The sequence below is a fragment of the Bombina bombina genome, chromosome 6, assembly GCF_027579735.1.
Source record: "Bombina bombina isolate aBomBom1 chromosome 6, aBomBom1.pri, whole genome shotgun sequence".
In the NCBI taxonomy this organism is placed as follows: Eukaryota; Metazoa; Chordata; class Amphibia; order Anura; family Bombinatoridae; genus Bombina; species Bombina bombina.
Window position 1 is genome coordinate 1124057347 of NC_069504.1, and position 25170 is coordinate 1124082516.

Genomic DNA, 25170 nt, shown 5'->3' on the forward strand with positions numbered 1-25170 from the left:
GCCCTTAGGGAAAAAGTTACTCACCCCCTGTAGACCACCTTGCTGCTCCTAAAGGCATACTGCAGTGACTCCTTGACCTTTGCTATACCTAACAATGCAGGACCTGGATGGGGAATTACATCTTGTGACCAGACAGGAAAAGACAAACCTGTGGTCTGCTTGAAGCTCATACTCTAGAGGAGAGATTTACAATGTGCAAGCTGAATTCCCCAGTATCCCTCTCTTCTAGGAACTGTCCACTGAGGTAATAAAAACTTGATTAAAGAAATAATCTAAATCTTACTCACCTCTGTCCTTGCCCTCTCATTGACGAGGCAAAGAACTACTGGGAGGAAAAGGGAAGTAGGAAGGATACTTAAAGGAATAGTCTAGTCAAAATTTAACTTTCATTATTCAGATAGCAGCCAATTGTATGCAACATTCTAATTTACTCCTGTTATCAATTTTGTTTCGTTCTCTTGGTATCTTTATTTGAAAAAGCTAAAATTTAAGCATAGGAGCCAGCCCATTTTTGGTTCAGACCTGGGTAGCACTTTCTGATTGGTATCTAAATGTAGCCACTAATCAGCAACTGCTACAAAGTTGCTGAAGCAAAAATGGGCCGGCTCCTAGGCTTAAATTCAAATAAAGAGACCAAGAGAATGAAAAAAAATTGATAATAAAAGTTCATTAGAAAATTGCTTAAAATTGTCTGCTCTAGCTGAATCATGAAAGTTTAATTTTGACTAGACTATTCCTTTAAGCTCTAGTTCGGGGTGACTTTGCCTTCTCCTAGTGACTAGGTGATGTAATTCCCAAGAGTAACTGTCTTGTGGACTATCACAACCATTAACCCCTTAAGGACCAAGGACGTACGCCAGACGTCCTCAAAAAAAATACAGTTAATGACCGAGGACGTGTGGCGTACGTCCTTGGTCTGGAAAGCAGCTGGAATCGATCCTGCTCGCTTCCAGCTGCTTTCCGGTTATTGCAGTGATGCCTCGATATGGAGGCATCCTGCAATAACCCCCCTTGGCCATCCGATGCAGAGAGAGCCACTCTGTGGCCCTCTCTGCACCGGACATCGGTGGCCGGTATCGTTGGTGGGTGGGAGCAAGTCTGGGAGGCGGGTGGGCGGCCATCGATGTGCCCAGTGGAGTGGAGGGGGGCGGGATCGGGGGCGGGAGGGGCGGGAGCGCGCACGGGAGCGCGCGCGTGCAAGGGGGGCAGCGGGCGGGCGCGTGCACGGGGCGGGCGCGTGCACGGGGCGGGAGCGGGAGGGAACCGCTACACTACAGAAAAATAAAGTTTAAAAACTACATAAAAATAACTTTTTGAAAGCTGTAAATAACAGCTAAGAGATGTGGAAGGGGTGGGGGGTTGATCTTGGGGGGGGGGGGAAGCTACACTGCAGAAAAGGGTTTTTTTTTTAAAAAAAAGGCACATTTTTTCACTAAACTGGGTACTGGCAGACAGCTGCCAGTACCCAAGATGGCGCCCATTAAGGCAGAGGGGGAGGGTTAGAGAGCTCTTTGGTGGGGGATCAGTAAGGCTGGGGGCTAAGGGGGGATCCTACACAGCAGCATATGTAAATATGCTAAAAAAAAAAACACACAAAAAAAACCCAAATATAGCTTTTATTTTAGTACTGGCAGAGTTTCTGCCAGTACTTAAGATGGCGGGGACAATTGGGGGGTGGGGGAGGGAAGAGAGCTGTTTGGGAGGGATCAGGGGGTCTCATGTTTCAGGTGGGAGGCTGAGCTCTACACTAAAGCTAAAATTAACCCTGCAAGCTCCCTACAAGCTACATAATTAACCCCTTCACTGCTAGCCATAATACACGTGTGAAATGCAGCAGCATTTGGCGGCCTTCTAATTACCAAAAAGCAACGCCAAAGCCATATATGTCTGCTATTTCTGAACAAAGGGGATCCCAGAGAAGCATTTACAACCATTTGTGCCATAATTGCACAAGCTGTTTGTAAATGATTTCAGTGAGAAACCTAAAATTGTGAAAAATGTAACGTTTTTTTTAATTTGATCGCATTTGGCGGTGAAATGGTGGCATGAAATATACCAAAATGGGCCTAGATCAATACTTGGGGTTGTCTACTACACTACACTAAAGCTAAAATTAACCCTAGAAGCTCCCTACATGCTCCATAATTAACCCCTTCACTGCTGGGCATAATACACGTGTAGTGCGCAGTGGCATTTAGCAGCCTTCTAATTACTAAAAAGCAACGCCAAAGCCATATATGTCTGCTATTTCTGAACAAAGGGGATCCCAGAGAAGAATTTACAACCATTTAAGCCATAATTGCACAAGCTGTTTGTAAATAATTTCAGTGAGAAACCAAAAGTTTGTGAAAAAATTTGTAAAAAAGTGAACGATTTTTTGTATTTAATCGCATTTGGCGGTGAAATGGTGGCATGAAATATACCAAAATGGGCCTAGATCAATACTTTGGGATGTCTACTAAAAAAAATTCTATACATGTCAATGGATATTCAGAGATTCCTGAAAGATATCAGTGTTCTAATGTAACTAGCGCTAATTTTGAAAAATAATGGTTTGGAAATAGCAAAGTGCTACTTGTATTTATGGCCCTATAACTTACAAAAAAAGCAAAGAAGATGTAAACATTGGGTATTTCTAAACTCAGGACAAAATTTAGAAACTATTTAGCACGGGTGTTTTTTGGTGGTTGTAGATGTGTAACAGATTTTGGGGGTCAAAGTTAGAAAAAGTGTGTTTTTTTCAATTTTTTCCTCATATTTTATAAAAATTTTTATAGTAAATTATAAGATATGATGAAAATAATGGTATCTTTAGAAAGTTCATTTAATGGCGAGAAAAACGGTATATAATATGTGTGGGTACAGTAAATGAGTAAGATGAAAATTACAGCTAAACACAAACACCGCAAAAATGTAAAAATAGCCTTGGTCCCAAACGGACAGAAAATGGAAAAGTGCTGTGGTCATTAAGGGGTTAAAAAGAAATCAAGGTATTATTATTATTATCATTTATTTGTAAAGCGCCGCCAATCATCAAAGCCTTGTAAAACAGGAATATAACTGGCTTAAATATATAGGCTATAATAATAATAAGCACAGCTATGTAATTATATGCATAAGCAATTACATGTGTAATAGGGATAAGCACAAGCCCTTTAAAAATAGGTAATGTATACATTGTATAAGCAGAAGGATTTGTATTACATAAGTATAAATCAGCCCTGTAAAAAGGTGTATACATTGTATAAGCAGAAGGATTTGTATTACATAAGTATAAATCAGCCCTGTAAAAAGGTGTATACATTGTATAAGCAGAAGGATTTGTATTACATAAGTATAAATCAGCCCTGTAAAAAGGTGTATACATTGTATAAGCAGAAGGATTTGTATTACATAAGTATAAATCAGCCCTGTAAAAAGGTGTATACACTGTATAAGCAGAAGGATTTGTATTACATAAGTATAAATCAGGCCTGTAAAGAGGTGTATACATTGTATAAGCAGAAGGATTTGTATTACATAAGTATAAATCAGCCCTGTAAAAAGGTGTATACACTGTATAAGCAGAAGGATTTGTACTACATAAGTATAAATCAGGCCTGTAAAGAGGTGTATAACTGGTGTAAGCATAGAGAATTGTAATAAATATAAATCAGACCTGTAAAACAAAGCCATGTAAAAAATGTATATAATATAGTAAGCAGATAGATGTGTAATAGGTATAAGTACAGTCCTATAAAAATGAGTATAATTTGTCTAAATATAGAGATGTGCAACAGGTATAAGGACAACTCTGTAGAAAATAATGTGTATAAATGGAGTAAGAAGAGAGATGTGTGATAGGTAAAAGCATAGAGATGTGTAATGGGTATAAGCATAGATATGTGTAATGGGTATAAGCATAGAGATGTGTAATGGGTATAAGTATAGAGATGTGTGATAGGTATAAGCATAGAGATGTGTAATGGGTATAAGCATAGAGATATGTAATGGGTATAAGCATAGAGATGTGTAATGGGTATAAGCATAGAGATGTGTAATGGGTATAAGCATAGAGATGTGTAATGGGTATAAGCATAGAGATGTGTAATGGGTATAAGCATAGAGATGTGTGATAGGTATAAGCATAGATATGTGTGATAGGTATAAGCATAGATATGTGTAATGGGTATAAGCATAGATATGTGTAATGGGTATAAGCATAGAGATGTGTAATGGGTATAAGTATAGAGATGTGTAATAGGTATAAGCATAGAGATGTGTAATATGTATAAGCATAGAGATGTGTAATGGGTATAAGCATAGAGATGTGTAATGGGTATAAGTATAGAGATGTGTAATAGGTATAAGCATAGAGATGTGTAATATGTATAAGCATAGAGATGTGTAATGGGTATAAGCATAGATATGTGTAATGGGTATAAGCATAGAGATGTGTAATGGGTATAAGCATAGAGATGTGTAATATGTATAAGCATAGAGATGTGTAATATGTATAAGCATAGAGATGTGTAATGGGTATAAGCATAGATATGTGTAATGGGTATAAGCATAGAGATGTGTAATGGGTATAAGTATAGAGATGTGTAATAGGTATAAGCATAGAGATGTGTAACAGGTATAAGCATAGAGATGTTTAATAGGTATAAGCATAGAGATGTGTAATATGTATAAGCATAGAGATGTGTGATAGGTATAAGCATAGATATGTGTAATGGGTATAAGCATAGAGATGTGTAATAGGTATAAGCATAGAGATGTGTAATGGGTATAAGCATAGAGATGTGTAATAGGTATAAGCATAGAGATGTGTAATATATATAAGCATAGAGATGTGTAATAGGTATAAACATAGAGATGTGTAATATGTATAAGCATAGAGATGTGTGATAGGTATAAGCATAGAGATGTGTAATAGGTATAATCAGAGAGATGTGTAATAGGTATAAGCATAGAGATGTGTAATATGTATAAGCATAGAGATGTGTGATAGGTATAAGCATAGAGATGTGTAATATGTATAAGCATAGAGATGTGTAATAACATAATTTATGCTTACCTGATAAATTTATTTCTCTTGTAGTGTATCCAGTCCACGGATCATCCATTACTTGTGGGATATTCTCCTTCTCAACAGGAAGTTGCAAGAGGATCACCCACAGCAGAGCTGCTATATAGCTCCTCCCCTCACTGCCATATCCAGTCATTCGACCGAAACAAGCCGAGAAAGGAGAAACCATAGGGTGCAGTGGTGACTGTAGTTTAATTAAAATTTAAACCTGCCTTAAAAGGACAGGGAGGGCCGTGGACTGGATACACTACAAGAGAAATACATTTATCAGGTAAGCATAAATTATGTTTTCTCTTGTTAAGTGTATCCAGTCCACGGATCATCCATTACTTGTGGGATACCAATACCAAAGCTAAAGTACACGGATGATGGGAGGGACAAGGCAGGAACTTAAACGGAAGGAACCACTGCCTGTAGAACCTTTCTCCCAAAAACAGCCTCCGAAGAAGCAAAAGTGTCAAATTTGTAAAATTTTGAAAAGGTGTGAGGCGAAGACCAAGTCGCAGCCTTGCAAATCTGTTCAACAGAGGCCTCATTTTTAAAGGCCCAGGTGGAAGCCACAGCTCTAGTAGAATGAGCTGTAATCCTTTCAGGGGGCTTCGGTCCAGCAGTCTCATAGGCTAAGCGTATTATGCTCCGAAGCCAAAAGGAGAGAGAGGTTGCCGAAGCTTTTTGACCTCTCCTCTGTCCAGAGTAAACGACAAACAGGGAAGAAGTTTAACGAAAATCTTTAGTTGCCTGTAAGTAAAACTTCAAAGCACGGACTACGTCCAGATTATGCAAAAGACGTTCCTTCTTTGAAGAAGGATTAGGACACAATGATGGAACAACAATCTCTTGATTGATATTCCTGTTAGAAACCACCTTAGGTAAAAACCCAGGTTTGGTACGCAGAACTACCTTGTCTGAATGAAAAATCAGATAAGGAGAATCACAATGTAAGGCAGATAACTCAGAGGGGCCTAGTTATCAAGCCGTCAACCTCAAATACGCTGGAATTCCGCAGCGTATTTGTGGCGAGGCTGATTCGCCTTAGTTATCAAAGGCTCGAGACCGGCAAAAGTAGAATTTTGTGACGTAAACTTCGATCTGCCGGACTCAGTCCGACACAGATCGATTCTTACGTCACTCCAGATGTTCCGCACACAAGTGCGGCACAATCTCACTACTTTTGCTAGTTATCAAAAAACTAGCAGGTACGCTCGGCACTTTTACGGCCCAGCGTACCTGGTTTTCAAAGCGCCAGCCTGGAGGCGGCGGATCCCATAGGAATCAATGGGAGTCTGACCATAGCGAAAGTACAAGTTCGCTGCTGACAGACATCCCATTGATTCCTATGGGAGCTGTCTACACCTAACACCCTAGCATGTACCCCGAGTCTAAACACCGCTAATCTGACCCCCCCTACACCGCCGCAACTACATAAAGTTATTACCCCCTAAACCGCCGCTCCCGGAGCCCACCGCAACAATAATAAATGTATTAACCCCTAAACCGCCGCTCCCTGAACCCGCCGCAACCTATATTAAATGTATTAACCCCTATCCTGCCCCCCCTACACCGTCGCCACCTATAATAAATTTATTAACCCCTAATCTGCCCCCCCTACACCGTTGCCACCTATAATAAATTTATTAACCCCTATCCTGCCCCCCACTACGCCGCCGCCACTGTAATAAAATTATTAACCCCTAAACCTAAGTCTAACCCTAACCCTAACGCCCCCCTAACTTAAATATTAATTAAATAAATCTAAATAAATTAACTCTTATTAACTAAATGAATCCTATTTAAAACTAAATACTTACCTTTAAAATAAACCCTAATATAGCTACAATATAAATAATAATTATATTCTAGCTATCTTAGGATTTATATTTATTTTACAGGTAACTTACAATTTATTTTAACCATGTACAATAACTATTAAATAGTTATTAACTATTTAATAGCTTACCTAGCTAAAATAAAGAGAAATTTACCTGTGAAATAAATCCTAACCTAAGTTACAATTACACCTAACACTACACTATACTTTAATAAATTATTCCTATTTAAAAATAAATACTTACCTGTAAAATAAACCCTAAGATAGCTACAATATAATTAATAATTATATTATAGCTATCTTAGGATTTATATTTATTTTACAGGTAACTTTGTATTTATTTTAGCTAGTTAGAATAGTTATTAAATAGTTATTAACTATTTAATAACTACCTAGCTAAAAGAAATACAAAATTACCTGTAAAATAAATCCTAACCTAAGTTACAATTAAACCTAATACTACACTATCATTAAATTAACTAAATAAACTACCTACAAATAACTACAATTAAATACAATTACATAAACTAACTAAAGTACAAAAAATAAAAAAAGCTAAGTTTCAAAAAATAAAAAATTAAGTTACAAACATGTTAAAAATATGACAACAATTTTAAGCTACTTACACCTAATCTAAGCCCCCTAATAAAATAACAAACCCCCCCAAAATAAAAAAAATCCCTACCCTATTCTAAATTAAATAAATTTCAAAGCTCTTTTACCTTACCAGCCCTTAAAAGGGCCATTTGTGGGGGCATGCCCCAAAAAGTTCAGCTCTTTTGCCTGTAAAAGAAAAATACAACCCCCCCCAACATTAAAACCCACCACCCACATACCCCTAATCTAACCCAAACCCCCCTTACAAAAACCTAACACTAATCCCCTGAAGATCATCCTACCTTGAGTCGTCTTCACTCAGCCGAGCCACCGATGGAACTGAAGAGGACATCCGGAGCGGAAGAAGTTAATCCTCCAAGCGGCGCTGAAGAAATCTTCCATCCGATGAAGTCATCATCCAGGCGGTGCTGAAGAAGTCTTCGATCCGGCCGATGTCATCTTCAAAGAGGCGCTGAAGAGGTCTTCTATCCGGGCGAAGTCATCTTCCAAGCCGGGTCTTGAATCTTCCTTCCGCCGACGCGGAACCACCTTCTTCACCGACGGACTACGACGAATGACGGCTCCTTTAAGGGACGTCATCCAAGATGGCGTCCCCTCAATTCCGATTGGCTGATAGGATTCTATCAGCCAATCGGAATTAAGGTAGGAAAAATCTGATTGGCTGATGGAATCAGCCAATCAGATTCAAGTTCAATCCGATTGGCTGATCCAATCAGCCAATCAGATTGAGCTCGCATTCTATTGGCTGATCGGAACAGCCAATAGAATGCGAGCTCAATCTGATTGGCTGATTCCATCAGCCAATCAGATTTTTCCTACCTTAATTCCGATTGGCTGATAGAATCCTATCAGCCAATCGGAATTGAGGGGACGCCATCTTGGATGACGTCCCTTAAAGGAGCCGTCATTCGTCGTAGTCCGTCGGTGAAGAAGGTGGTTCCGCGTTGGCCGAAGGAAGATTCAAGACCCGGCTTGGAAGATGACTTCACCCGGATAGAAGACCTCTTCAGCGCCTCTTTGAAGATGACATCGTCCGGATCGAAGACTTCTTCAGCGCCGCCTGGATGATGACTTCATCGGATGGAAGATTTCTTCAGCGCTGCTTGGAGGATTAACTTCTTCCGCTCCGGATGTCCTCTTCAGTTCCATCGGTGGCTCGGCTGAGTGAAGACGACTCAAGGTAGGATGATCTTCAGGGGATTAGTGTTAGGTTTTTGTAAGGGGGGTTTGGGTTAGATTAGGGGTATGTGGGTGGTGGGTTTTAATGTTGGGGGGGGTTGTATTTTTCTTTTACAGGCAAAAGAGCTGAACTTTTTGGGGCATGCCCCCACAAATGGCCCTTTTAAGGGCTGGTAAGGTAAAAGAGCTTTGAAATTTATTTAATTTAGAATAGGGTAGGGATTTTTTTTATTTTGGGGGGGTTTGTTATTTTATTAGGGGGCTTAGATTAGGTGTAAGTAGCTTAAAATTGTTGTCATATTTTTAACATGTTTGTATCTTAATTTTTTATTTTTTGTAACTTAGCTTTTTTTATTTTTTGTACTTTAGTTAGTTTATGTAATTGTATTTAATTGTAGTTATTTGTAGGTAGTTTATTTAGTTAATTTAATGATAGTGTAGTATTAGGTTTAATTGTAACTTAGGTTAGGATTTATTTTACAGGTAATTTTGTATTTCTTTTAGCTAGGTAGTTATTAAATAGTTAATAACTATTTAATAACTTTTCTAACTAGCTAAAATAAATACAAAGTTACCTGTAAAATAAATATAAATCCTAAGATAGCTATAATATAATTATTAATTACATTGTAGCTATCTTAGGGTTTATTTTACAGGTAAGTATTTATTTTTAAATAGGAATAATTTATTAAAGTATAGTGTAGTGTTAGGTGTAATTGTAACTTAGGTTAGGATTTATTTCACAGGTAAATTTCTCTTTATTTTAGCTAGGTAAGCTATTAAATAGTTAATAACTATTTAATAGTTATTGTACATGGTTAAAATAAATTGAAAGTTACCTGTAAAATAAATATAAATCCTAAGATAGCTAGAATATAATTATTATTTATATTGTAGCTATATTAGGGTTTATTTTAAAGGTAAGTATTTAGTTTTAAATAGGATTCATTTAGTTAATAAGAGTTAATTTATTTAGATTTATTTAATTAATATTTAACTTAGGGGGGCGTTAGGGTTAGGGTTAGACTTAGGTTTAGGGGTTAATCATTTTATTACAGTGGCGGCGGCGTAGTGGGGGGCAGGATAGGGGTTAATAAATTTATTATAGGTGGCGACGGTGTAGGGGGGGCAGATTAGGGGTTAATAAATTTATTATAGGTGGCGACGGTGTAGGGGGGGCAGGATAGGGGTTAATAGGTTTAATATAGGTTGCGGCGGGTTCATGGAGCGGCGGTTTAGGGATTAAACTATTTATTTAGTTGCGGAGAGGTGCGGGATCAGCAGGATAGGGGTTAATAATTTTATAATAGAGGGCGACGGTATAGGGGGGGCAGGATAGGGGTTACTAGGTATAATGTAGGTGGCAGCGGTGTCCGGGAGCGGCGGTTTAGGGGTTAATACATTTATAAGACTTGCGGCAGGGTTTAGGAGCAGCGGTTTAGGGGTTAGTAACTTTATTTAGTTGCGGGGGGCTCCGGGGGCGCCGGTATAGGGGGTAGAACAGTGCAGTTTAGTGTGAGTGCTTAGTGACAGGCTAGCAATAAAGCTGGGAAAAAGCCGAAGGGCAGCGAGATCGGATGAGTGATAACTGTCACAGTCCGCTGCTCATTGCCCCGCGGCTTTTTGACAGCTTTATTTGATAACTTAGGCGTATTTTTTCAGGTCCGCGGCGGCGAAGGTAGGCGAGCTTAGGCGGACGTATTGGGCCGGCGAAGCCAGAAAAGTAGACGGCTTGATAACTACCCCCAGAGACTCTTCGAGCCGAGGAAATAGCCATCAAAAACAGAACTTTCCAAGATAAAAGTTTAATATCAATGGAATGAAGGGGTTCAAACGGAACTCCCTGAAGAACTTTAAGAACCAAGTTTAAGCTCCACTGGGGAGCAACAGTTTTAAACACAGGCTTAATCCTAACCAAAGCCTGACAAAATGCCTGGACGTCTGGAACTTCTGCCAGACGCTTGTGCAAAAGAATAGACAGAGCAGAGATCTGTCCTTTTAAAGAACTAGCTGATAAGCCTTTGTCCAAACCCTCTTGGAGAAAGGACAATATCCTAGGAATCCTAACCTTACTCCATGAGTAACTCTTGGATTCACACCAATAAAGATATTTACGCCATATCTTATGGTAGATTTTCCTGGTGACAGGCTTCCGAGCCTGTATTAAGGTATCAATTACTGACTCGGAGAAGCCACGCCTTGATAGAATCAAGCGTTCAATCTCCATGCAGTCAGTCTCAGGGAAATTAGATTTGGATGATTGAAAGGACCTTGTATTAGAAGGTCCTGCCTCAGAGGCAGAGTCCATGGTGGAAGAGATGACATGTCCACTAGGTCTGCATACCAGGTCCTGCATGGCCACGCAGGCGCTATCAGAATCAGTCGAGGGAGCAGAGGAAACGCTGGAAACACATAGGCCAGGTTGAAGAACCAAAGAGCTGCTAGAGCATCTATCAGCGTTGCTCCCGGGTCCCTGGACCTGGATCCGTAACAAGGAAGCTTGGCGTTCTGGTGAGACGCCATGAGATCCAGTTCTGGTTTGCCCCAATGATGGACCAGTTGAGCAAACACCTCCGGATGGAGTTCCGACTCCCCCGGATGAAAAGTCTGACGACTTAGAAAATCCACCTCCCAGTTCTCTACGCCTGGGATGTGGATCGTTGACAGGTGGCAAGAGTGAGACTCTGCCCAGCGAATTATCTTTGAGACTTCTAACATCGCCAAGAAACTCCTGGTTCCCCCTTGATGGTTGATGTAAGCCACAGTCGTGATGTTGTCCGACTGAAATCTGATGAACCTCAGTGTTGCTAACTGAGGCCAAGCTAGAAGAGCATTGAATATTGCTCTTAACTCCAGAATATTTATTGGGAGGAGTTTCTCCTCCTGAGTCCACGATCCTTGAGCCTTCAGGGAGTTCCAGACTGCGCCCCAACCTAGAATGCTGGCATCTGTTGTTACAATCGTCCAATCTGGCCTGCGAAAGGTCATACCCTTGGACAGATGGACCCGAGAAAGCCACCAGAGAAGAGAATCTCTGGTCTCTTGATCCAGATTTAGTAGAGGGGACAAATCTGAGTAATCCCCATTCCACTGACTTAGCATGCATAATTGCAGAAGTTTGAGATGCAGGCGCGCAAATGGCACTATGTCCATTGCCGCTACCATTAAGCCGATTACTTCCATGCACTGAGCCACTGACGGGCGTGGAATGGAATGAAGGACACGGCAAGCATTTAGAAGTTTTGATAACCTGGACTCCGTCAAGTAAATTTTCATCTCTACAGAATCTATAAGAGTCCCTAGGAAGGAAACTCTTCTGAGTGGGGATAGAGAACTCTTTTCCACGTTCACTTTCCACCCATGCGACCTCAGAAATGCCAGAACTATCTCTGTATGAGACTTGGCAATTTGAAAGCTTGACGCCTGTATCAGGATGTCGTCTAGATACGGAGCCACCACTATGCCTTGCGGTCTTAGAACCGCCAGAAGTGAGCCCAGAACCTTTGTAAAAATTCTCGGGGTAGTGGCCAACCCAAAGGGAAGAGCTACAAATTGGTAATGCCTGTCTAGAAAGCCAAACCTTAGGAACCGATGATGATCTTTGTGAATCGGTATGTGAAGGTAGGCATCCTTTAAGTCCACTGTGGTCATGTACTGACCCTCTTGGATCATGGGTAGGATGGTCCGAATAGTTTCCATTTTGAATGATGGAACTCTGAGGAATTTGTTTAAGATCTTTAGATCCAAGATTGGTCTGAAGGTTCCCTCTTTCTTGGGAACCATAAACAGATTTGAATAAAATCCCTGTCCTTGTTCCGTCCGCGGAACTGGATGGATCACTCCCATTACTAGGAGGTCTTGCACACAGCTTAGGAATGCCTCTTTCTTTATCTGGTTTGCTGATAACCCTGAAAGATGAAATCTCCCTTGTGGAGGAGAAGCTTTGAAGTCCAGAAGATATCCCTGAGATATGATCTCCAACGCCCAAGGATCCTGAACATCTCTTGCCCACGCCTGGGCGAAGAGAGAAAGTCTGCCCCCCACTAGATCCGTTTCCGGATAGGGGGCCGTTCCTTCATGCCGTCTTGGGGGCAGCAGCAGGCTTTCTGGCCTGCTTGCCCTTGTTCCAGGACTGGTTAGGTTTCCAGGCCTTTCTGGAATGAGCAACAGTTCCCTCTTGTTTTGAAGCGGAGGAAGTTGATGCTGCTCCTGCCTTGAAATTTCCAAAGGCACGAAAATTAGACTGATTCTAGGCAAAATTCAAGCCAGCCATGTGGAAAAAACTAGGCCCCAATAAGTTTTATCACCAAACATATGTAAAAAACGATTAAACATGCCAGCAAACGTTTTAAAATACATTTATATAAGAGTATGTATCTCTATTAATAAGCCTGATACCAGTCGTTATCACTGCATTTAAGGCTTTACTTACATTACTTCGGTATCAGCAGCATTTTCTAGCAAATTCCATTCCCTAGAAAAATATTTTAACTGCACATACCTTATTACAGGAAAACCTGCACGCTATTCCCCCTCTGAAGTTACCTCACTCCTCAGAATATGTGAGAACAGCAAAGGATCTTAGTTACTTCTGCTAAGATCATAGAAAACGCAGGCAGATTCTTCTTCTAAATACTGCCTGAGATAAACAGTACACTCCGGTACCATTTAAAAATAACAAACTTTTGATTGAAGAAATAAACTAAGTATAAAACACCACAGTCCTCTTACGACCTCCATCTTAGTTGAGAGTTGCAAGAGAATGACTGGATATGGCAGTGAGGGGAGGAGCTATATAGCAGCTCTGCTGTGGGTGATCCTCTTGCAACTTCCTGTTGGGAAGGAGAATATCCCACAAGTAATGGATGATCCGTGGACTGGATACACTTAACAAGAGAAATATATAAGCATAGAGATGTGTAATATGTATAAGCATAGAGATGTGTAATATGTATAAGCATAGAGATGTGTGATAGGTATAAGCATAGAGATGTGTAATATGTATAAGCATAGAGATGTGTAATGTGTATAAGCATAGAGATGTGTGATAGGTATAAGCATAGAGATGTGTAATGGGTATAAGCATAGAGATGCGTAATATGTATAAGCATAGAGATGTGTAATGGGTGTAAGCATAGAGATATGTGATAGGTATAAGCATAGAGATGCGTAATATATATAAGCATAGAGATGTGTAATGGGTATAAGCATATAGATGTGTAATAGGTATAAGCATAGAGATGTGTAATGGGTATAAGCATAGTGATGTGTAATGAGTATAAGCATAGAGATGTGTAATATGTATAAGCATTGAGATGTGTAATAGATATAAGCATAGAGATGTGTAATAGGTATAAGCATAAAGATGTGTAATAGGTATAAACATATAGATGTGTAATAGGTATAATCAGAGAGATGTGTAATGGGTGTAAGCATAGAGATGTGTAATGGGTATAAGCATAAAGATGTGTAATAGGTATAAGCATAAAGATGTGTAATAGGTATAAGCATAGAGATGTGTAATAGGTATAAGCATAGAGATGTGTAATATATATAAGCATAGAGATATGTAATAGGTATAAGCATAGAGATGTGTAATAGGTATAAGCATAGAGATGTGTAATATGTATAAGCATAGAGATGTGTAATAGGTATAAACATATAGATGTGTAATAGGTATAATCAGAGAGATGTGTAATGGGTGTAAGCATAGAGATGTGTAATGGGTATAAGCATAAAGATGTGTAATAGGTATAAGCATAAAGATGTGTAATAGGTATAAGCATAAAGATGTGTAATAGGTATAAGCATAGAGATGTGTAATAGGTATAAGCATAGAGATGTGTAATATATATAAGCATAGAGATATGTAATAGGTATAAGCATAGAGATGTGTAATAGGTATAAGCATAGAGATGTGTAATATGTATAAGCATAGAGATGTGTAATAGGGAAAAGCATAGAGATGTGTAATAGGGAAAAGCATAGAGATGTGTAATAGGGAAAAGCATAGAGATGTGTAATAGGAAAAAGCATAGAGATGTGTAATAGGGAAAAGCATAGAGATGTGTAATAGGGAAAAGCATAGAGATGTGTAATAGGGAAAAGCATAGAGATGTGTAATAGGTATAAGCATAGAGATGTGTAATAGGGAAAAGCATAGAGATGTGTAATAGGGAAAAGCATAGAGATGTGTAATAGGGAAAAGCATAGAGATGTGTAATAGGGAAAAGCATAGAGATGTGTAATAGGGAAAAGCATAGAGATGTGTAATAGGTATAAGCATAGAGATGTGTAATAGGTATAAGCATAGAGATGTGTAATAGGTATAAGCATAGAGATGTGTAAAAAATCAGAAAAGCCATGGTAATCTCAGCAGTTTAAATACGTGCATATTATCTTAAATATTAAATATAAAGAGAAAAGTACTTACCTGATTTTTGTTATCATTCGCATCTCGATAGTCTGGATTGAGCTAAAAAACAAAAAAAAACAAAAAAAAAAAAAAACACATTCCATTTACATTCTGAAACACAGGTATTTTCTATAATCCTTTAAGAAGGGGGAAAGGGAAGACACATCTGTCTATACAATTGAGCATTACACGGATAATTTTACTTATCACGGTATCTAGCAGCTATTTAATCTGATTAACTAGTCATATATTGCAGGTTACGTGTAGGGTTTCAGCCATGTATGTCTCGCCACTTTACAGCGTGATGCAGGTAGTATAGTTACAGTTAGTTTACCATGGGCATTATTTGAAGTGTTCCTACTTTCAGTGTGCACACTTTCTGTGCTGTGTAGGAATACTTCATAAACTGACAATGCCGACAAGTGGCGATGTTGAGCAGAAGCCGCGATCCCCACTATTTCCGATGGGAGACACATGGTCACTCGCCAGCACATTGTGGGTCCACCTCCTTTTATTCTAATATATCGACAGACTGCAAGTCTGGCGAACAAAAGCAGGCATTTTCTCCTCGGCCTCTCAATGTTTTGAATATCAGGGCTTGAGTGAGTATTTGTTTGATCTGTGCTATTCATATATAAGTTTCAAATAGATTTATGATTAGCATAAAGGACTATTGTAGGAATATTAGTTTTAGTCCTTTTAGCGATACTCAAATCTTGACATCCTGAGAATATTAGTCTAAACTTCCGATGCTTAGCTATGGTTATAGTCTAATTGAGTTCAATGAGCTGTGTGTATACCGACTGTACATGTCAACAGAAGTGATATCGCAGGTGGTGATGTTGCTGATCGTGTGATCGGGTGTGACGGGGAGCCATGAATTACATGCAGCGATGTTTGACAGCTACTGTTCACACCCGCCCCCTGAGTTACGTAATGTATCTATTGAACCAATGGATAATAAGCTCATAACGGACGCCTAGCTTGATCAAACTGTGTCTGTGATTGGTCCGCTAGGGGGTGTGAATCCTAGACGTCTTATGATTGGATAATGAAAGTTAAGTCTTTCTGTATATTAAGAGGTGGCATCCGGGCTTCGGTTTGTCCGAATTATAATAAGCACACATTGAAAAAGGCCGTTGACCAAGGCTGAAACGCGTCTGTGTAATTATAGTGCACTTTGGTGTACTATTTTTTAATTCCCTTTAAGACTTAGTTACCGCTCTCCACCCCTGTCACCTGAAGCCAACGTCAGCTGTTATCGGCCAGGAAACAGGGGGGTGGTTGTCTAGTGCTAACCTTAGTCTTTTTAGGCTTCTCTGGATGTTGGAGTATATTAGAGGATTTCCTGTGTATTTACACAAGTACTGAGTGAGCAAATAGTGACAGGGGTGTGACACATTTATATTTACACAAGTACTGAGTGAGCAGCTAGTGACAGGGGTGTGTGACACATTTATATTTACACAAGTACTGAGTGAGCAGCTAGTGACAGAGGGTGTGTGACACATTTATATTTACACAAGTACTGAGTGAGCAGCTAGTGACAGGTGTGTGACACATTTATATTTACACAAGTACTGAATGAGCAGCTAGTGACAGAGTGTGTGTGACACATTTATATTTACACAAGTACTGAGTGAGCAGCTAGTGACAAAGTGTGTGTGACACATTTATATTTACACAAGTACTGAGTGAGCAGCTAGTGACAGAGTGTGTGTGACACATTTATATTTACACAAGTACTCAGTGAGCAGCTAGTGACAGAGGGTGTGTGACACATTTATATTTACACAAGTACTGAGTGAGCAGCTAGTGACAGAGGTGTGTGACACATTTATATTTACACAAGTACTGAGTGAGCAGCTAGTGACAGAGTGTGTGTGACACATTTATATTTACACAAGTACTGAGTGAGCAGCTAGTGACAGAGGTGTGTGACACAGTTATATTTACACAAGTACTGAGTGAGCAGCTAGTGACAGAGGGTGTGTGACACATTTATATTAACACAAGTAGTGAGTGAGCAGCTAGTGACAGAGGGTGTGACACATTTATATTTACACAAGTACTGAGTGAGAAGCTAGTGACAGAGGGTGTGTGACACATTTATATTTACACAAGTAGTGAGTGAGCAGCTAGTGACAGAGGGTGTGTGACACATTTATATTTACACAAGTACTGAGTGAGCAGCTAGTGACAGGTGTGTGACACATTTATATTTACACAAGTAGTGAGTGAGCAGCTAGTGACAGAGGGTGTGTGACATATTTATATTTACACAAGTACTGAGTGAGCAGCTAGTGACAGAGGGTGTGTGACACATTTATATTTACACAAGTACTGAGTGAGCAGCTAGTGACAGAGGGTGTGTGACACATTTATATTTACACAAGTACTGAGTGAGCAGCTAGTGACACAGGGTGTGACACATTTATATTTACACAAGTACTGAGTGAGCAGCTAGTGACAGAGGGTGTGTGACACATTTATATTTACACAAGTACTGAGTGAGCAGCTAGTGACAGAGGTGTGTGACACATTTATATTTACACAAGTACTAAGTGAGCAGCTAGTGACAGAGGTGTGTGACACATTTATATTTACACAAGTACTGAGTGAGCAGCTAGTGACAGAGGGTGTGTGACACATTTATATTTACACAAGTACTGAGTGAGCAGCTAACGACAGAGGGTGTGTGACACATTTATATTTACACAAGTACTGAGTGAGCAGCTAGTGACAGAGGGTGTGTGACACATTTATATTTACACAAGTACTAAGTGAGCAGCTAGTGACAGAGGGTGTGTGACACATTTATATTTACACAAGTACTGAGTGAGCAGCTAGTGACAGAGGGTGTGTGACACATTTATATTTACACAAGTACTGAGTGAGCAGCTAGTGACAGGGGTGTGTGACACATTTATATTTACACAAGTAGTGAGTGAGCAGCTAGTGACAGAGGGTGTGTGACACATTTATATTTACACAAGTACTGAGTGAGCAGCTAGTGACAGAGGTGTGTGACACATTTATCTTTACACAAGTACTGAGTGAGCAGCTAATGACAGAGGGTGTGACACATTTATATTTACACAAGTAGTGAGTGAGCAGCTAGTGACAGAGGGTGTGACACATTTATATTTACACAAGTAGTGAGTGAGCAGCTAGTGACAGAGGGTGTGTGACACATTTATATTTACACAAGTACTGAGTGAGCAGCTAGTGACAGAGGGTGTGTGACACATTTATATTTACACAAGTACTGAGTGAGCAGCTAGTGACAGAGGGTGTGTGACACATTTATATTTACACAAGTACTGAGTGAGCAGCTAGTGACAGAGGGTGTGTGACACATTTATATTTACACAAGTACTGAGTGAGCAGCTAGGGACAGGGGTGTGTGACACATTTATATTTACACAAGTACTGAGTGAGCAGCTAGTGACAGAGGGTGTGTGACACATTTATATTTACACAAGTAGTGAGTGAGCAGCTAGTGACAGAGGGTGTGTGACACATTTATATTTAAACAAGTACTGAGTGAGCAACTAGTGACAGAGGGTGTGTGACACATTTATATTTACACAAGTACTGAGTGAGCAGCTAGTGACAGGGGTGTGTGACACATTTATATTTACACAAGTACTGAGTGAGCAGCTAGTGACAGGGGTGTGTGACACATTTATATTTACACAAGTACTGAGTGAGCAGCTAGTGACAGAGGTGTGTGACACATTTATATTTACACAAGCAGTGAGTGAGCAGCTAGTGACAGGGGTGTGACACATTTATATTTACACAAGTACTGAGTGAGCAGCTAGTGACAGAGGGTGTGACACATTTATATTTACACAAGTACTGAGTGAGCAGCTAGTGACAGGGGTGTGACACATTTATATTTACACAAGTACTGAGTGAGCAGCTAGTGACAGAGGGTGTGACACATTAATATTTACACAAGTACTGAGTGAGCAGCTAGTGACAGGGGTGTGTGACACATTTATATTTACACAAGTACTGAGTGAGCAGCTAGTGACAGAGGGTGTGTGACACATTTATATTTACACAAGTAGTGAGTGAGCAGCTAGTGACAGAGGGTGTGTGACACATTTATATTTACACAAGTAGTGAGTGAGCAGCTAGTGACAGAGGGTGTGTGACACATTTATATTTACACAAGTACTGAGTGAGCAGCTAGTGACAGAGGTGTGACACATTTATATTTACACAAGTACTGAGTGAGCAGCTAGTGACAGAGGGTGTGACACGTTTATATTTACACAAGTACTGAGTGAGCAGCTAGTGACAGAGGGTGTGGCACATTTATATTTACACAAGTACTGAGTGAGCAGCTAGTGACAGAGGGTGTGTGACACATTTATATTTACACAAGTACTGAGTGAGCAGCTAATGACAGAGGGTGTGTGACACATTTATATTTACACAAGTACTGAGTGAGCAGCTAGTGACAGAGGTGTGTGACACATTTATATTTACACAAGTACTGAGTGAGCAGCTAGTGACAGAGGGTGTGTGACACATTTATATTTACACACGTACTGAGTGAGCAGCTAGTGACAGAGGGTATGTGACACATTTATATTTACACAAGTACTGAGTGAGTAGCTTGTGACAGAGGGTGTGTGACACATTTATATTTACACAAGTACTGAGTGAGCAGCTAGTGACAGAGGGTGTGTGACACATTTATATTTACACAAATACTGAGTGAGCAGCTAGTGACAGGGTGTGTGACACATTTATATTTACACAAGTACTGAGTGAGCAGCTAGTGACAGAGGGTGTGTGACACATTTATATTTACACAAGTACTCAGTGAGCAGCTAGTGACAGAGGGTGTGACACATTTATATTTACACAAGTACTGAGTGAGCAGCTAGTGAAAGAGGGTGTGTGACATATTTATATTTACACAAGTACTGAGTGAGCAGCTAGTGACAGAGGGTGTGTGATACATTTATATTTACACAAGTACTGAGTGAGCAGCTAGTGATAGAGGGTGTGTGACACATTTATATTTACACAAGTACTGAGTGAGCAGCTAATGACAGAGGGTGTGACACATTTATATTTACACAAGTACTGAGTGAGCAGCTAATGACAGAGGGTGTGACACATTTATATTTACACAAGTACTGAGTGAGCAGCTAGTGACAGAGGGTGTGACACATTTATATTTACACAAGTACTGAGTGAGCAGCTAGTGACACAGGGTGTGTGACACATTTATATTTACACAAGTACTGAGTGAGCAGCTAGTGACAGAGGGTGTGTGACATATTTATATTTACACAAGTACTGAGTGAGCAGCTAGTGACACAGGGTGTGTGACACATTTATATTTACACAAGTACTGAGTGAGCAGCTAGTGACAGAGGGTGTGTGACACATTTATATTTACACAAGTACTGAGTGAGCAGCTAGTAACAGAGGGTGTGTGACACATTTATATTTACACAAGTACTGAGTGAGCAGCTAATGACAGAGGGTGTGACACATTTATATTTACACAAGTAGTGAGTGAGCAGCTAGTGACAGAGGGTGTGACACATTTATATTTACACAAGTAGTGAGTGAGCAGCTAGTGACAGAGGGTGTGTGACACATTTATATTTACACAAGTACTGAGTGAGCAGCTAGTGACAGAGGGTGTGTGACACATTTATATTTACACAAGTACTGAGTGAGCAGCTAGTGACAGAGGGTGTGTGACACATTTATATTTACACAAGTACTGAGTGAGCAGCTAGTGACAGGGGTGTGTGACACATTTATATTTACACAAGTACTGAGTGAGCAGCTAGTGACAGAGGGTGTGTGACACATTTATATTTACACAAGTACTGAGTGAGCAGCTAGTGACAGAGGGTGTGTGACACATTTATATTTACACAAGTACTGAGTGAGCAGCTAGTGACAGAGGGTGAGTGACACATTTATATTTACACAAGTACTGAGTGACCAGCTAGTGACAGGGGTGTGTGACACATTTATATTTACACAAGTACTCAGTGAGCAGCTAGTGACAGAGGGTGTGTGACACATTTATGTTTACACAAGTACTGAGTGAGCAGCTAGTGACAGAGGGTGTGTGACACATTTATATTTACACAAGTACTGAGTGAGCAGCTAGTGACAGAGTGTGTGTGACACATTTATATTTACACAAGTACTGAGTGAGCAGCTAGTGACAGAGGGTGTGACACATTTATATTTACACAAGTACTGAGTAAGCAGCTAGTGACAGAGGGTGTGTGACACATTTATATTTACACAAGTACTGAGTGAGCAGCTAGTGGCAGAGGGTGTGTGACACATTTATATTTACACAAGTACTCAGTGAGCAGCTAGTGACAGAGGGTATGTGACACATTTATATTTACACAAATACTGAGTGAGCAGCTAGTGACAGAGGGTGTGTGACACATTTATATTTACACAAGTACTGAGTGAGCAGCTAGTGACAGGGGGTGTGACACATTTATATTTACACAAGTACTGAGTGAGCAGCTAGTGACAGAGGGTGTGTGACACATTTATATTTACACAAGTACTGAGTGAGCAGCTAGTGATAGAGGGTGTGACACATTTATATTTACACAAGTACTCAGTGAGCAGCTAGTGACAGAGGGTGTGTGACACATTTATATTTACACAAGTACTCAGTGAGCAGCTAGTGACAGAGGGTGTGTGACACATTTATATTTACACAAGTACTGAGTGAGCAGCTAGTGACAGAGGCTGTGTGACACATTTATATTTACACAAGTACTGAGTGAGTAGCTAGTGACAGAGGGTGTGTGACACATTTATATTTACACAAATACTGAGTGAGCAGCTAGTGACAGGGGTGTGTGACACATTTATATTTACACAAATACTGAGTGAGCAGCCAGTGACAGAGGGTGTGTGACACATTTATATTTACACAAGTACTGAGTGAGCAGCTAGTGACAGGTGTGTGACACATTTATATTTACACAAGTACTAAGTGAGCAGCTAGTGACAGAGGGTGTGACACATTTATATTTACACAAGTACTGAGGGAGCAGCTAGTGACAGAGGGTGTGTGACACATTTATATTTACACAAGTACTGAGTGAGCAGCTAGTGACAGAGGGTGTGACACATTAATATTTACACAAGTACTGAGTGAGCAGCTAGTGACAGAGGGTGTGTGACACATTTATATTTACACAAGTACTGAGTGAGCAAATAGTGACAGGGGTGTGTGACACATTTATATTTACACAAGTACTGAGTGAGCAGCTAGTGACAGAGGGTGTGTGACACATTTATATTTACACAAGTACTGAGTGAGCAGCTAGTGACAGAGGGTGTGTGACACATTTATATTTACACAAGTACTGAGTGAGCAGCTAGTGACAGAGGGTGTGACATTTATATTTACACAAGTACTGAGTGAGCAGCTAGTGACAGGGGTGTGACACATTTATATTTACACAAGTACTGAGTGAGCAGCTAGTGACAGGGGTGTGACACATTTATATTTACACAAGTAGTGAGTGAGCAGCTAGTGACAGAGGGTGTGTGACATATTTATATTTACACAAGTACTGAGTGAGCAGCTAGTGACAGAGGGTGTGTGGCACATTTATATTTACACAAGTACTGAGTGAGCAGCTAGTGACAGAGGGTGTGTGACACATTTATATTTACACAAGTACTGAGTGAGCAGCTAGTGACAGAGGGTGTGACACATTTATATTTACACAAGTACTAAGTGAGCAACTAGTGACAGAGGGTGTGACACATTTATATTTACACAAGTACTGAGTGAGCAGCTAGTGACAGAGGGTGTGTGACACATTTATATTTACACAAGTACTGAGTGAGCAGCTAGTGACAGAGGTGTGTGACACATTTATATTTACACAAGTACTAAGTGAGCAACTAGTGACAGAGGGTGTGACACATTTATATTTACACAAGTACTGAGTGAGCAGCTAGTGACAGAGGGTGTGACACATTTATATTTACACAAATACTGAGTGAGCAGCTAGTGACAGGGGTGTGTGACACATTTATATTTACACAAATACTGAGTGAGCAGCCAGTGACAGAGGGTGTGTGACACATTTATATTTACACAAGTACTGAGTGAGCAGCTAGTGACAGGTGTGTGACACATTTATATTTACACAAGTACTAAGTGAGCAGCTAGTGACAGAGGGTGTGACACATTTATATTTACACAAGTACTGAGGGAGCAGCTAGTGACAGAGGGTGTGTGACACATTTATATTTACACAAGTACTGAGTGAGCAGCTAGTGACAGAGGGTGTGACACATTAATATTTACACAAGTACTGAGTGAGCAGCTAGTGACAGAGGGTGTGTGACACATTTATATTTACACAAGTACTGAGTGAGCAAATAGTGACAGGGGTGTGTGACACATTTATATTTACACAAGTACTGAGTGAGCAGCTAGTGACAGAGGGTGTGTGACACATTTATATTTACACAAGTACTGAGTGAGCAGCTAGTGACAGAGGGTGTGTGAAACATTTATATTTACACAAGTACTGAGTGAGCAGCTAGTGACAGAGGGTGTGACACATTTATATTTACACAAGTACTGAGTGAGCAGCTAGTGACAGAGGGTGTGTGACACATTTATATTTACACAAGTACTGAGTGAGCAGCTAGTGACAGAGGGTGTGTGACACATTTATATTTACACAAGTACTGAGTGAGCAGCTAGTGACAGAGGGTGTGTGACACATTTATATTTACACAAGTACTCAGTGAGCAGCTAGTGACAGAGGGTATGTGACACATTTATATTTACACAAATACTGAGTGAGCAGCTAGTGACAGAGGGTGTGTGACACATTTATATTTACACAAGTACTGAGTGAGCAGCTAGTGACAGGGGGTGTGACACATTTATATTTACACAAGTACTGAGTGAGCAGCTAGTGACAGAGGGTGTGTGACACATTTATATTTACACAAGTACTGAGTGAGCAGCTAGTGATAGAGGGTGTGACACATTTATATTTACACAAGTACTCAGTGAGCAGCTAGTGACAGAGGGTGTGTGACACATTTATATTTACACAAGTACTCAGTGAGCAGCTAGTGACAGAGGGTGTGTGACACATTTATATTTACACAAGTACTGAGTGAGCAGCTAGTGACAGAGGCTGTGTGACACATTTATATTTACACAAGTACTGAGTGAGCAGCTAGTGACAGAGGGTGTGTGACACATTTATATTTACACAAATACTGAGTGAGCAGCCAGTGACAGAGGGTGTGTGACACATTTATATTTACACAAGTACTGAGTGAGCAGCTAGTGACAGGTGTGTGACACATTTATATTTACACAAGTACTAAGTGAGCAGCTAGTGACAGAGGGTGTGACACATTTATATTTACACAAGTACTGAGGGAGCAGCTAGTGACAGAGGGTGTGTGACACATTTATATTTACACAAGTACTGAGTGAGCAGCTAGTGACAGAGGGTGTGACACATTAATATTTACACAAGTACTGAGTGAGCAGCTAGTGACAGAGGGTGTGTGACACATTTATATTTACACAAGTACTGAGTGAGCAAATAGTGACAGGGGTGTGTGACACATTTATATTTACACAAGTACTGAGTGAGCAGCTAGTGACAGAGGGTGTGTGACACATTTATATTTACACAAGTACTGAGTGAGCAGCTAGTGACAGAGGGTGTGTGACACATTTATATTTACACAAGTACTGAGTGAGCAGCTAGTGACAGAGGGTGTGACATTTATATTTACACAAGTACTGAGTGAGCAGCTAGTGACAGGGGTGTGACACATTTATATTTACACAAGTACTGAGTGAGCAGCTAGTGACAGGGGTGTGACACATTTATATTTACACAAGTAGTGAGTGAGCAGCTAGTGACAGAGGGTGTGTGACATATTTATATTTACACAAGTACTGAGTGAGCAGCTAGTGACAGAGGGTGTGTGACACATTTATATTTACACAAGTACTGAGTGAGCAGCTAGTGACAG

The 25170-nt window shown here is 40.2% G+C and overlaps 1 protein-coding gene across 1 annotated transcript in view; it reads right to left on the reverse strand.

Moving 5' to 3' along the window:
- LOC128664916 (inositol 1,4,5-trisphosphate receptor type 2) overlaps nucleotides 1-25170 on the reverse strand; it is a 693905-nt gene that overhangs the window by 143609 nt on the left and 525126 nt on the right. The window contains exon 10 of the mRNA XM_053719708.1: nucleotides 15130-15171. Coding sequence (XP_053575683.1) covers nucleotides 15130-15171 — 42 coding nt within the window. The remainder of the gene's footprint in view (nucleotides 1-15129; nucleotides 15172-25170) is intronic.